The sequence below is a fragment of the Hemitrygon akajei genome, chromosome 1 (genome assembly GCF_048418815.1).
Source record: "Hemitrygon akajei chromosome 1, sHemAka1.3, whole genome shotgun sequence".
Lineage (NCBI taxonomy): Eukaryota > Metazoa > Chordata > Chondrichthyes > Myliobatiformes > Dasyatidae > Hemitrygon > Hemitrygon akajei.
The window spans coordinates 158,179,513-158,192,749 of NC_133124.1; the positions used below are offsets into that span (position 1 = coordinate 158,179,513).

At 44.4% G+C, this 13,237-nt stretch overlaps 1 protein-coding gene across 1 annotated transcript; it reads left to right on the top strand.

Annotated features, from left to right (window-relative positions):
• Nucleotides 1-8,976, top strand: LOC140731755 (uncharacterized). The gene is made up of 2 exons (XM_073053524.1): nt 1-29; nt 6,781-8,976. The coding sequence occupies exon 2, from the start codon at nt 6,920-6,922 to the stop codon at nt 8,003-8,005; it is 1,086 nt and encodes a 361-aa protein (XP_072909625.1). The 5' UTR covers nt 1-29; nt 6,781-6,919; the 3' UTR covers nt 8,006-8,976.
• The last annotated feature ends 4,261 nt before the right edge of the window (nt 8,977-13,237 follow it).

Below are 13,237 nucleotides of genomic sequence, written 5' to 3' on the forward strand. Positions count from 1 at the left end.
GCACCAAAGACCTCGTACGGTTGATGCAGGTAAGAGCGATTCTGCGACCGAACGCTTTAAACACCGAATGAAGGACAATTGCTGTCAGGCCGGACACCGAGGCCCGGAATCCCGGGACTGTCCTGCTCTCTTCCCTCTCTCTCAGCCCCACGATCCGTACATGGGCCCGGGGGAGCTTCCGGCTGATGAGGGAATGGGAACCGATGGATCTCTCAGACAGAACTGAGCTCCACCTGTCTGAATGCAAAGATTAGGAACTCGGAGAAAGGGAACAAAATCTTTTGCATCACCGTTGTTCAACCTCCAATCACAAACAAGAGAAAATCCGGAGATGCTGGAAATCCAAGCAACGCACTCAAATTGCTGGAGGAACTCAGCATTAGTACTCTTTTCCATAGATGCTGCCTGGCCTGCTGAGTTCCTCCAGCATTTTGTGTGTGTTGCTTGTTCTATCCCCTCTTGTTCTGGACTTTTCTACCCGTGAGAGCATTTTTTGACCCATTCTCTCTGGGTACATAATGATATCAGATACCTTTGCCCTGGGCAACAAGCAGCTTTCACATCACAATCGTGCCAGACTCCAGTGAGACAGACTACTGCTCTTCCCTTCATATCTATTGGCAATTGGCATTGCCATCACTGAGTTCACCACCGTCAGTCACCTGGGGGAGCGTTCAGGGAAAATATTTCTGTACGATACAGAAACTGGTGTTACCTGTGTGTATTGTGGCGATTCAAAAGTTGCTGGAGAATCTGCAAGTGGGAAGAAGTGGAGTGATATTTTGAAATCTGACTTAAATCTGAGTTAAACTAAAGTGGCAGGGGGGATGGAAGCCAGAATGCCAGAACATTTAGTGGAGGGGGTGAATTGAATGGATTTTATTTCTTATATCCTTTGCATACATGATGAGTAAAAGTCTTTACGTTCCGTTTCCATCTAAATGTGCAACTTATAGTAGTTTATAATAAATAGTTTGTACATAGGACAGTAAATATAACATAGAAATATAATTGCATCAGCATGAATTAATCAGTCTGATGGCCTGGTGGAAGAAGCTGTCCTGGATACTGTTGGTTCTGCTTTTCTGCTGCAGTAGTGTTTCCCAGATTGTGGCAGCTGGAACAGTTTGTGGTTGGGGTAACTTGGGTCCCCACTTATCCTTCAGGCCCTTTTTTACACACCTATCACTAAATGTTTTGATCAGTGGAAAATTCACATTTACAGATGCGTTGAGCTGTCCGTACCACTCTCTGCAGAGTCCTGCGATTGAGTGGAGTACAGTTTCAATACCAGGCAGTGATGCAGCCAGTCAGGATGCTCTCAATTGTGTCCCTGCAGGAAGTTCTTAGGATCTGGGGACTCATACCAGACTTCTTCAGCCGTCTGAGGTGAAAGAGGTGTTGCTGTGCTCTTTTCACAACACAGCCTGTATAGATAGACCATGTGAGATCCTCGATGATGTTTCTGCTGAGGAACTTACAGCTGTTCACCCACTCAACCACAGGTCCAATAATGCCAATAGGGGTTAGCCTGCCTCTACTCCTTCTGTATTCCACAACCAGCTCCTTTATTTTTATGATATTGAGGGAGAGTTTGTTTTCTTGACACCAGACAGATGTATTCAGACCTCAGACAAAGTCAGCAATCAAATGGTTGAGCATGGTGTGTCGACTGTCCTGCGCTGTGTATATCACAATGCAAGAAACACCATAAGAATGTCAGATGAGCTCAGGGCATGGAATCATGATATCGTGGCCATTACTGGGACTTGGTTGCACCCAACAGTCTCAGAGATTTAGAGGAATAAATTTGTAGAGAGGTTGCAGACTATGCCAAGAAAAAAAATTTGATTCAGAGACTTTCCATATATTGACTGGGTCTCCCATACTGGAAAAGGACTAGATGGGGTACAGTTTGTCAAATGTGCCATTAATCAGTACGTAGAATTCGCGACGTAGAAATGTGCAATAAGCTGTTAGGAAATGATCCAGGGCTGGTGACAGAAATTAAAGATCATAATGCCATGAGATTCAAAGTATATATGGGAAAAGAGAGGCCTGGACCATGGGTTGAGATTCTAAATTGGAGAAAGGTCAATTTTGAAGGTATCAAAAAGGATCTGACAAGGTTTGGGACCTGCTGTTTTCTAGCAAAGGAGTACATGGTAAGTGGAAGTTCTTCAGAAGTGAAATTTTGAGGGTGTAGAGTTTGTATGTGCCTGCCAAAATAAAAGTTGAAAGACAACTGCTGCTGGGAACCTTGGTTCTCATGAGATTTTGAGGGCCCGGGTATTTTGATCCCCTAAATCCCTCAGACTGTTGGGTGCTACCAAGATGCATTAATGACGACAATATCATAATACCATGCCCTGAGCTCATCCGACTTTTTTTTTGGTTGTCTTCTGTTGGTTATTGAAAGCTTCCCAATAGTTTTTGCTCTTTTGTTTGCCCTCTCTTTGGCTTTTATGCTGACTTTGGCTTCTCATTTCAGCCATGGTTGTGTCCTGCCTTTCCAATGCTTTCACTTCTTTGGGATGTATCCATCACTCAGCTCCCGAATTGCTCCCAGAAATTCCAGCCATTGCTGCTCTGTCGTCATTCCTACCAGTTTTCACTTCAAATCAAATTTGGCCAACTTCTCTGACATAGAAACATGGAGAAATTCAGTACAGAAACAGGCCATTCTGCACATCTAGTCAATGCCGAAAGCATTTAAGCTCTCTGATGCAATGACCTGCACCGGGACCACAGCCCTCCATACCCCTACATCCAGGTACCTATCCAAACTTTGCTTAAATGGTGAAATTGAGCTCACATGCACCACTTGTGCTGGCATCTCATTCCACGCTGTCACGACCATTGCAGTGAAGAGGTTTTTCACATGTTCATCTTGAATTTTCACCTTCCCCACTTACCCATGACCTCTGGTTGTCATCCACCCAACCTCAATAGAAAAAGCCTGCTTGCATTTATCTGATCTGTACCCTCATATTTTGTATATTTCCAAGAAATCCTCAAAGTGATGTATAATATCCTTGTTTGTGTTTAGAGCCTATTTTAGGTGTAGAAGATGATGAGAGGCATTGATCATGTGGATAGCCAGTGGCTTTTTCCCAGGGCTGAAATGGCTAACACGAAGGACCTTGGTTTTAGGTACTAAAGGGATGGCAGGGGTAAGAGTGTGTGGAATGTACTGCTGGTGGCGGTGGTACAATAGGGTCTTTTAACAGCCTCTTAGATAGAAAATTAGAGGACTGTACGCTAGGGAAATTCCAGGCAATTTCTAGAGTAGGTATCATGATCGGCACAACATTCTGGGCCAAAGGGCCTGTAACATGCTGTAGGTTTCTATGTTCTATGTTCTATGTTAAACAGTGAAGCAACGTTGGCTACTCTCCAATCCTCTGATACCTCCTGCTGTCACTATATCTCTGCTAGGGCCCCGACAAATTCTGCACTTGCCTCCCATAGGGTCCGAGGGAGCGTCTTGTCATGCTCTGGAGATTTATCCAGCCTAATCTGCCTCAGGATGTCAAACACCTCCTCTTTTTTAATCTGTACAGGGTCCACGATGTGAAAGCCGCTTTCCCACACTTCCACAGACTCTGCGTCCGTCTCCTGAGTAAACAAAGACAAAAAAAATATTTAAGATCTCCCCCATCTGTTTTGTTTCCACACATGGATTGCCATTCTGGTGTTCCAGAGGACCAACTTTGTCCCTTGCAATCCATTTGCTCTTAATCTATCTCTGCAACCCCTTAAGATTATCCTTTATCATTCTGCAAGGGAAACCTCATGCTGTCTTTTAACCATACTGATTTATTTCCTATGTGTTCTCTTGTATTTCTCATTCTCCATCAGAACCTACCTGCTGATCCCTGTTATGCAATTCCATTTTGCACTTCACCAGGTCTCGATATCTCTTGCAAACCAATGTTCCTTACAGTTTCTATATTTACCTTTAATTCTGACAAGCAAATTTTGTACTTCCAAAATTTCACTTTGAAGACCTCCCACTTAGCAAGCACACCTTTGCCATAAAGCGGCCTGTCCCAGTCCACAGTTGTCAGATAATAGTGTCATAATTCCAGGTTGTTGATCCATGCCCTGAACACATCCGCCTTTCCTACGATGCTCTTTGCATTGAAATATACGGACCTCAGCATAGTCACTGTACCATGCTCAACTTTTTCTTTCCTGACTTTGTCTGAGGTCTTAACATCTGTCTCCACAACCCCTCCACTATCTGTTCAGGCCCACATTCCCCCTGCAACTTTAGTTTAACCCCCCCCCCATCCCCCACCATGCAGCACTTGCAAGACTTACCGCTGGGATATTAGACAAATACTTGTTTCGTTCTCCAAACTAACGGATCCTATATCACCCCTTTGGCTTTCCTTTTCCAGATCAATAAAAAGGAGGTGCATACCAGGTACAGGCAGATAGGAACAAATGGCATACTTATGAAGTGCAGGAAATGCAAGTGAACACATGTTAAAGAAATAAAAGAAGGCATGAGGTTGCCCCAGCAGACAAGGTGAAGGAGAATCTTCAAGGATTCTGCAGATATGTTATGAGCAAAAAGATTGCAAGGGTCAAAATTAATACTCTGGAAGTTCAGAATGGTAATCCAGACGGGGAGAAAAGATAGATGGGGGAGTTTTTTTTTGCATTTGTATTTACACAGGAGACAGACACAGAGACTATAGAAGTGAGGCAAAGCAGCTGGACCCTGGACAGATTACAGAGGTGGAGGTGTTTGCTGTCTGAAGGCAAATTAGCGTGGATAAATCCCCTGGGCCTGACAAGTTGATTCTTGGGACCCTGCAGAAGACAAGTGCAGAAATTGTTGGGACCCAAGCACAGATATTTAAATCATCCTCAGTGACAGGTGAGGTACTGGAGGATTGGAGGACAGCGAATGTTGTTCTGCTGTTCAAGAAAGGCTCTAAAAATAAACTGAAAAATTATATGTCAGTGAGCTTGACATCAGTAGGGGGAAAGTTATTGGAATATATGTGCAGAATCTGGATATATATGTATTTGGATAGATCTGGACTGATTAAGGATAGACAACATGGCTTTGTGCATGGTAGGTCATGTCTAACGAGTCTTATAGAGTTTTGCGAGGAAGTTATCAGGAAAATGGATGAAGGCAAGATAGTTGATGTTGTCTACATGGACTTTAGCAAGGCACTTGACAAAGTCTCATATGGGAGGTTGGTCAAGAAGGTTCGGTCACTCAGCATTCAAGATGAGATAGCAAATTGGATGAGACACTGGTTTTGGGAGAAGCCAGAGTGTGGTATTGGATGGTTGCCTCTCTGTCTGGGGGACCTGTGACTAGTGGTGTGTCGCAGGGATCATTGCTGGATCTGTTGTTTGTCATCTATATCAGTAATCTGGATGATAGTGTGGTTAACTGGATCAACAAAGTTGTGGACAACACCAAGACTGGGAATGTAATGAACAGCGAGAAGACTATCATGGCGTGCAGTGTGATCTGGACCAGCTGGAAAAATGGGTTGAGAAACAGAAAATGGAATTTAATGCAGACAAGTGTGAGGTGTTGCACTTTAGTAGGACCTACCAGGGTGGGTCTTACACAGTGACTGGTCGGGCATGGAGGAGTGTTGTTGGAAAAAGGCATCTGGGAATACAGGTCTGTATTTCACTGAAAGTGGTATCACAGTTCAATAGGGACAGAAAGAAAGATTTTGGCACATCGGCCTTCATGAGCCAAAGTACTGAGTTCAGGAGATGGATGTTATGTTGACTTTGTACAAGACATTGGTGAGGCCTAATTGGGAGTATTGTGTGCAGTTTTGGTCACCTACCTACAGGAAAGATGTAAAAGAGGTTGAAAGAGTTCAGAGAAAATTCACAAGGACGTTGCCAGGTCTGGAGCAATTGGGTTATAAGGAGAGTTTGAACAGGCCAGGACTGTATTCCTTGGAATGTAGAAGATTGAGGGGAGATTTGATGGAGTATACCACAGTTGTGAGGGGCACAGATAGGATAAATGCAAGCTGGCTTTTAACACTGCGATGGTGTGGGACTATAACAGAGTTCCATGGGCTAAGGGTGAAAGGTGAAACATTAAGGGGAACATGAGGGAAAACTTCTTCACACAGTCATCCGGGTGTGGAATGAGCAGACAGCACAAGTCGTACATGCAAGCACAATTTCAACAATGTAGAGGTTTGTATAGATACCTGGATGGTTGGGGTATGTGTGTAGATGGGCCAAAGGGTCTGTTTCTGTGTTGTACTTTTCCATGACTGTGACAAGAACCTTAATTAATACTAATATTCACTCTAATTCCTTTTAACAGCTGTGCAGACCAACCAAACATGTGAGTAGGAGACATTTACATGGCGTTAAAACTGTGGCACTTTAAATTAACAGTACATAAAAGAAAATCCCAGATGCACATTAACAAAGGCTATTTGCGTGAGTGTTTCAGTTACTCTGAGGCCATGCACCCATGCTCCTCAGTGAGAACAGGAAATAATACCAATGGAGAGTGTCAAACTGAGCCAGCTCACAGATTAGAGATGGCAGAAATGCCCCATTCTTATAGAGACAGGAAGAGCATCGGGGAATTGATGGTCATGCCAGATAACAGCACTGTGCCTAGTCAGAAGATGATTTCTCTGTCCATCTTGGGTTGAACCGCACTCTAACAGTGTGATGTCAGATCACACTCTGGCAACTGAAGTGATCTCATCTGAAATGTTGTCCTTCACCCATTGATGAATTTTGTAAATCTTTTTACAGGTTAAAAACGAGAAGGAATTTATCTCCGGGAATCTTGAACATGGCATGCCAGTTTTTCAGTCTCTGTCTAGATATTTAAGAAGTTGATCATCCTTCCTGCTCAGACTGTGGAGAGGGATTCACTCGGTCATCTGACCTAATGGCTCAGCAGCGAGTTCAAACCAGGGAGCGGCCGTTCACTTGCTCGGACTGTGGGAAGGGATTCACTTGCTCATCTAAGCTGACAGTACATCAGAGAGTTCACACTGGAGAGAGGCCATTCACCTGCTCAGACTGTGGGAAGGGATTCACTCAGTCATCCACCCTCATGGCTCACCAGCGAGTTCATACTGGGGAGAGGCCATTCACTTGCTCAGACTGCGGCAAGGGATTCACTCAGTCATCTTACCTGATGGCTCACCAGCGAGTTCACACCAGGGAGAGACCGTTCGACTGCTCGGACTGTGGGAAGGGATTCACTTGCTCATACGAACTGAAGGTACATCAGCGAGTTCACACAGAAGAGAGGCCGTTCACCTGCTCAGTCTGTGGGAAGGGATTCACTTTATCATCTCAGCTACTGAGACACCAGTCAGTTCACACCGGGGAGTGGTCTTTCACCTGCGCAGAATGTGGGAAGGGATTCACTCGTTCATCTCAGCTATTAGGACACCAGTCAGTTCATACTGGGGAGAGGCCGTTCACCTGCTCAGTTTGTGGGAAGGGATTTACTCAGTCATCTTACCTACTGACACACCAGTCAGTTCACACTGGGATATGGCCATTCACCTGCTCAGACTGTGGGAAGGGATTCACTTCGTCATCTAAACTGAAGGTACATCAGCGACTTCACACTGGAGAGAGACCATTCACCTGCTCAATCTGTGGGAAGGGATTCACTCAATCGTGTCAACTGAAGGTACATCAGAGAGTTCACACAGGGGAGAGACCGTTCACCTGCTCAGACTGTGGGAAGGGATTCACTTTATCATCTCAATTGAAGGTACATCAGAGAGTTCACACTGGGGAGAGGCCGTTCACCTGCTCAGACTGCGGGAAGGGATTCACTCGGTCATCTCACCTACAAGCACACCAATCAGTTCACAGTAGGGAGAGACCGTTCACCTGCTCAGACTGTGGGAAGGGATTCACTTTGTCATCTGAACTGAAGGTACATCAGAGTTCACACTGGGGAGAGGACATGCACCTGCTCAGACTGTGGGAAGGGATTCACACAGTTAGCTAGCCTACAAGCGCACCAGTCAGTTCACACTGGGGAGAGGCCGTTCAACTGCTCAGTGTGGGAAGGGAATCACTCGGTCATCTCAGCTACAGAGACACCACCGAGTTCACACTGGATAGAGGCTGATCTCCTGCTCAGACTTTGGGAAGAGATTCTCTCAGCCAAATCAACCAAATGTGCATCATTGAGTTCACACTGTGAGAGGCCGTTCACCTGCTCTGAATGTGGGAAACGATTCACTCAGTCATCTAACCTTATGTAACTCTCGCTTCAGCTAGCAGCTTAATATAGGGGGTGATAGACCCCTCCCCCTCAACCCGGCCAAGCTTATGAAATCTCGTTTGGGTGGATGACGTGTGATGTATCCCCGTTACAAATTAGTACCCCAAAATTACAAGCAGTACACAATATGTGATTAAATGATTGAGCTTTATAATTCCTACTTTGACTATAGGGTTAGTAAACAAAACAAAAAAAACAGAAGAAGGGCCCACTGTCTGCATTGGTGTCTTCCCATCTCTCCCCAGCAAAAGACCACAAAAATATCTCTTCAAGATTCACAAGAAAAAACATTTCTGCCCCACATTCCAAAACCCTGTTATCTCTCGTCGTAACCTAAACATTGCTGCTACAGAGAAACCATTACCTCTGCAGTGGTAAAACAGTGCAGAGAGGCCATTACATTAGCAGTGAAACCGTACAGCATGTTATGCTTGTGATACAATACCGTGTTCACACTGGGGAGAAAGTTTCAATAAGCTGCATGCTGGATATTTGTCCATCACCGTTGCTGAATGTAAATTTGAGAGTGACTGTTGATGCTGAACTCTGCAATTATTGCTGCTGCTCACCACACCCAGTTCTGCACCCTGGTCACTGGGCATGGGAGGAGTTTCCTCTGCTGCACATTCACATTTAATGGGACTGGAGTTTAATATTCTGGATCTAAGACAAATAAATCAGTTTATTTTAAACTTTGTCTTCGGTACTTAAGTGAATTTATAACACACCTAATGTATAGTAGAAAGTCAACTCAGGCAGGCTGGACCCTGCCAGTGATTCTGTTCCACGACAGTTCTTTTAAATCCTCCCCTATTCTCCTCTTGCTCTCCCTATGGCGATTTCTTCCAAACAGTCACCAGTCTGGGTGAAAAGGTTTCCCCTGAATTTTCTGTAGACTGAAGAAGTCGAGCTGACTGCAGTTCTGTCTGATATGTTCTTTGCCCCTCTAATCTCTGGGCTGAGGAAGAATGACATTGGTAGTTAACCTCCTTATTCAGGGCTCATTTCCACTTTATGAGTAATTTTCCCTGCTCCCAAAGGATTGTTAGAAAACACCACTGTCCTCTAAAGACTGAAAGCAGAATGGGAAACCATCAGTTGGATGTTCAACGGAGCAGGGTCAGAAACCAAAGGTGGATCTGCACAGGGCAGAGTTTGGGGCTCTGGACGATGGTCGGGGTAAGAACTTATGATGATGAGAAGAGAATCAGCAGTGGGGCGTGGAAATGAATGACAGTGTAGCAACATTTGGATGCTGATTGACGGAAAATAATTCGGTTTTCTGACTTATGACAAAGAATGCTTTTTTTTGTGTTGGGAATGGTCATATCTATTGAGGGAGTTGTTCCTGCTTGTTTATCCTGTAATATTATATCCGGATGGTTATTATCGATTGTCCTATTAGTAGTAATGCTTATCATATAATTTCTAAGATCTTGTCTCTAAAACTAGATCAGGCTTGAATTTGTGCTGCCTTTATGAAGTTATGGTGATCATTCATGAGTTTATATTTTAAAGCAAAATTTTGGTGAATGATATTTGCCACTTGATTGTACCTGCATAAGAAATCAGATTGAGTTAAACTGCTGCAGGATCCCAGAATGTGTTGGTCTGTGTCTGGTTTCTCTCTGCATTTTCTGCATTTATCACCTTGTTTGTCTTTTATATTTTTTTGATTTTTTTTCTTTGTTAAGCACCTTGTCCTGTATTTCTGCAAGGAACCCCTCTGTTTCTGGGAAGAGGTCTCCAACTCTGAGTCGGGCACTCGATGCTTCCTTGTCACCATCTAGTCTGCTCAGGTCATTGAAATGTCTCACATGGAAAGTCATCCTCATTCCACTGGTTAGCATTTTCTTCCACAGTGATGATTCATTTTACTGAGTTGGCTTCTCAATCTCTAGGTTTAATAGCACTCTCATTAACTTGTAAGTTTTCTGGTCTGTGATTCTTATCAGACTTGCATATGTACACACATGGAGTTCTGAATCATGTTTATTTTTGATGAAAATATACTTTAGAAATTTTATCAGAAAAATAGAGAGCTATGGGGAAATCTGCTAATTTCTAAAGTAGGGACATGTTCAGCACAACTGAACATGTCTGTTATACCTCTTCCTCCATCTATCTTTGGTAGTGTTTATCTATGTGGATTTGAGGCTAAATGGTGTTTTCTAAATTTTTAATCTCCGTTCTTATCTTTCATTGTCAAGTGTGCAGATCAGAATGGGACTAAGATATTTTGATGAAAGAATACATTAGTATTGGTATAGTGGAAGTGTTTATTGCCTTTGTTGTATTTGCTATACCATGGAGATCTGCTTAGCAAATCTTATTAAGCCCTGATGTAAATTCTGTCATAAGTTTTTGTTTTTCTTTTTCGCACTATTTTCTATATTCTCTGCCTGTTGATATTCCAGATAACTGGGTGTCAAGAGTTCCGATGAAGGGTCTTGGCCCAAAACGCTGATTCCCATCGATAGATGCTGCCTGACCTGCTGAGCTCCTCCCGCACATTCTGTTATTGCTCTAGTCTTCAGGCATCTGCTGTATCTCTTGTGTCCCATTTATTGTTATGTTTCTGGGAAAGACACGCAGGTAGGCAGAGAGGGTGCTGTGGCTCTGTTGGTAAAAAAAATAAAATCAAATCATCAGAAAGGTGACATAGGGTTGGAAGGTGTTGAATCATTATGGGAAGAACTAATGAACAGCAAGGGTGAAAAGAGTCTGATGGGTGTTATCTAGAGACACCAAACAGTAGTAGGTATATCGTCCACAAATTACATTGAGAGATAGAAAATGCTGGTCAAAGGGCAATGCTACAATAGTCATGGAAGATAGTCATTCAGATATAATGGGAATATCAGGTTGGTGCTGGATCCCAAGAGCGAGAATCCCTAGAATGCCCAGACGACAACTTATTGGAGGATCTCCTGGTTGTGCCCAGCTGGGGATCAGCTATTCTGGATTTGGTTTTGTGCAGTGAACCAAATTAGAACATTTAAAGTAAAAGAACCCTGAGGGGCACGTGATCTTAATATAATTGAATTCACCCTGTTACGTACACGTGGGTATCTTGTCACAATCACATGACTAGGATATACTTGAGGCTTTGCTAGGCTTGATGTAATGGTCTTGTGATGGTGACAAGATACCCACCGGTACGTAACAACCCTGAAATTTGAGAAGGAGAAGCTAAAGTGAGATGTATCAGTACAACCATGGAATAAGGACAATTACAGAGGGATGGGAGAAGACTTGGCCAAATTTGATAGGGAAAAAAACATTTGCAGGGATGACAACAAAGTATCAATGGCTGTAATTACGGGAAGCAATTCGGAAGACACGGGATATATACATTCCAAAAAAACTATTCTAAAGACAACGTCATACAACCATGGCTAATGAGAAGGTTGAGTTGGTGGTGAAGAAGGCAAATGCAATGTTGGCTTTCATTTCTGGAGGTATAGAATACAAGAACAGGGATGTGCTAGTGAAACTCTATAAGGCACTCATGAGATCACACAGACTATTGTGTGCATTTTTGGGATCCTTACTTTAGAAATGATATACTGACATTGGAGAGGGTTCAGAGAAGATTTACGAGAATGATGCCAGGAATAAAAGGGTTACTGTAGGAGGAACGTCTGGCAGCTCTTGGACTGTATTCCCTGGAGTTCAGGAGAACGAGGGGGATCTCATAGAAACATTCAGAATTTGAAGGACGTCCATTTGGAACTGAGATGTGGAGAAATTACTTCAATTGAAATTACTTCAGTCAGAGGGCAGCAAAGGGTATGGGCTGAAAGCAGGGGAGTGGGAATGACAGGAAGAATTGGATCAGATAAAAAAAAACACGAAATGCTGGCAGAACTCAGCAGGCCAGACAGCATCTGTGGGAGGAGGTAATAACGACGTTTTGGGCTGAAACCCTTCATCAGGAGTGAAGTAACATGGGATGGTTGAGGGGGGATAAGAAGTGGGGGGAGGGATAAAGTAGAGAGCTGGGAAGTGATAGGCTGGAGGGAAATGGGCTCGGGGGAAGGTGGAGAATTATGGTAAATAAAAGAGAAAGAAAGGTAGGGCTGGGGGAGAGATTATAGTGAGGGGGGGAAAAGAGAGAGAAAGAGAACCAGACAAAAATAATAGATAGGGATGGGCGTAAGGGTGGGGGCCAGGGGTATCAACGGAGGTCAGTGAGTTGGATGTACATGCTGGCAGGAATGAGGCTACCTAGGCAGGAGATAAGGTATTGCTCCATCGACCTGCGTGTGGCCTCATCTTGATGGTAGAGGACACCATGGACAGATTTGTCAGAGTGGGAGTGGTCTGTGGAATTGAAGTGTGTGGCCACAGGGAGATCCCGCCACTGCTGGAGGACCGAGCGCCGGTGTTCGGCGAAATGGTCTCCCAGTCTGTGGCGGGTCTCCCCAATGTATAAATGGCCACATCGGGAGCACCAGATACAATATATCACCCCATTTGACTCGCAGGTGAAGTGGTGCCTCACCTGAAAGGACTGTCTGGGGCCTGGGATGGTGGTGAGGGAAGAAGTGTGGGGGAAGGTGTAGCACTTCTGTTTTCAGGGATGTGCCCAGAGTGAGGTCCGTGGGGGGATGACGGGGATGAATGGACAAGGGATCCCTGCGGAAAGCCGAGAGTGGGGGGGAAGGGAAGATGTGGTTGGTGGTGGGATCACGTAGGAGGTGGCAGAAGTTACGGAGGATTATGTGTTGGATCTGTAGGCTGTAGGGTGATAGGTGACCGGAGGACTCTATCCCTGGTGGGCTGGCGGGGGGATGGGGTGAAAGCAGAGGTGCGTGAAATACGGAAGAAGCGATGGAGGGCAGAGTTTATAGTGGACGAAGGGAAGCCCCTTTCTTTAAAAAAGGAAGACATTTCCTTTGTCCTAGAATGAAAGGCCTCATCATGAGAGCAGATGCGGCGGAGGCGGAG

What these genes read in the sequence shown, in the direction of transcription:
- LOC140731755 (XM_073053524.1), top strand. Translation starts at nt 6,920, where the DNA reads ATGGCTCAGCAGCGAGTTCAAACCAGGGAGCGGCCGTTCACTTGCTCG.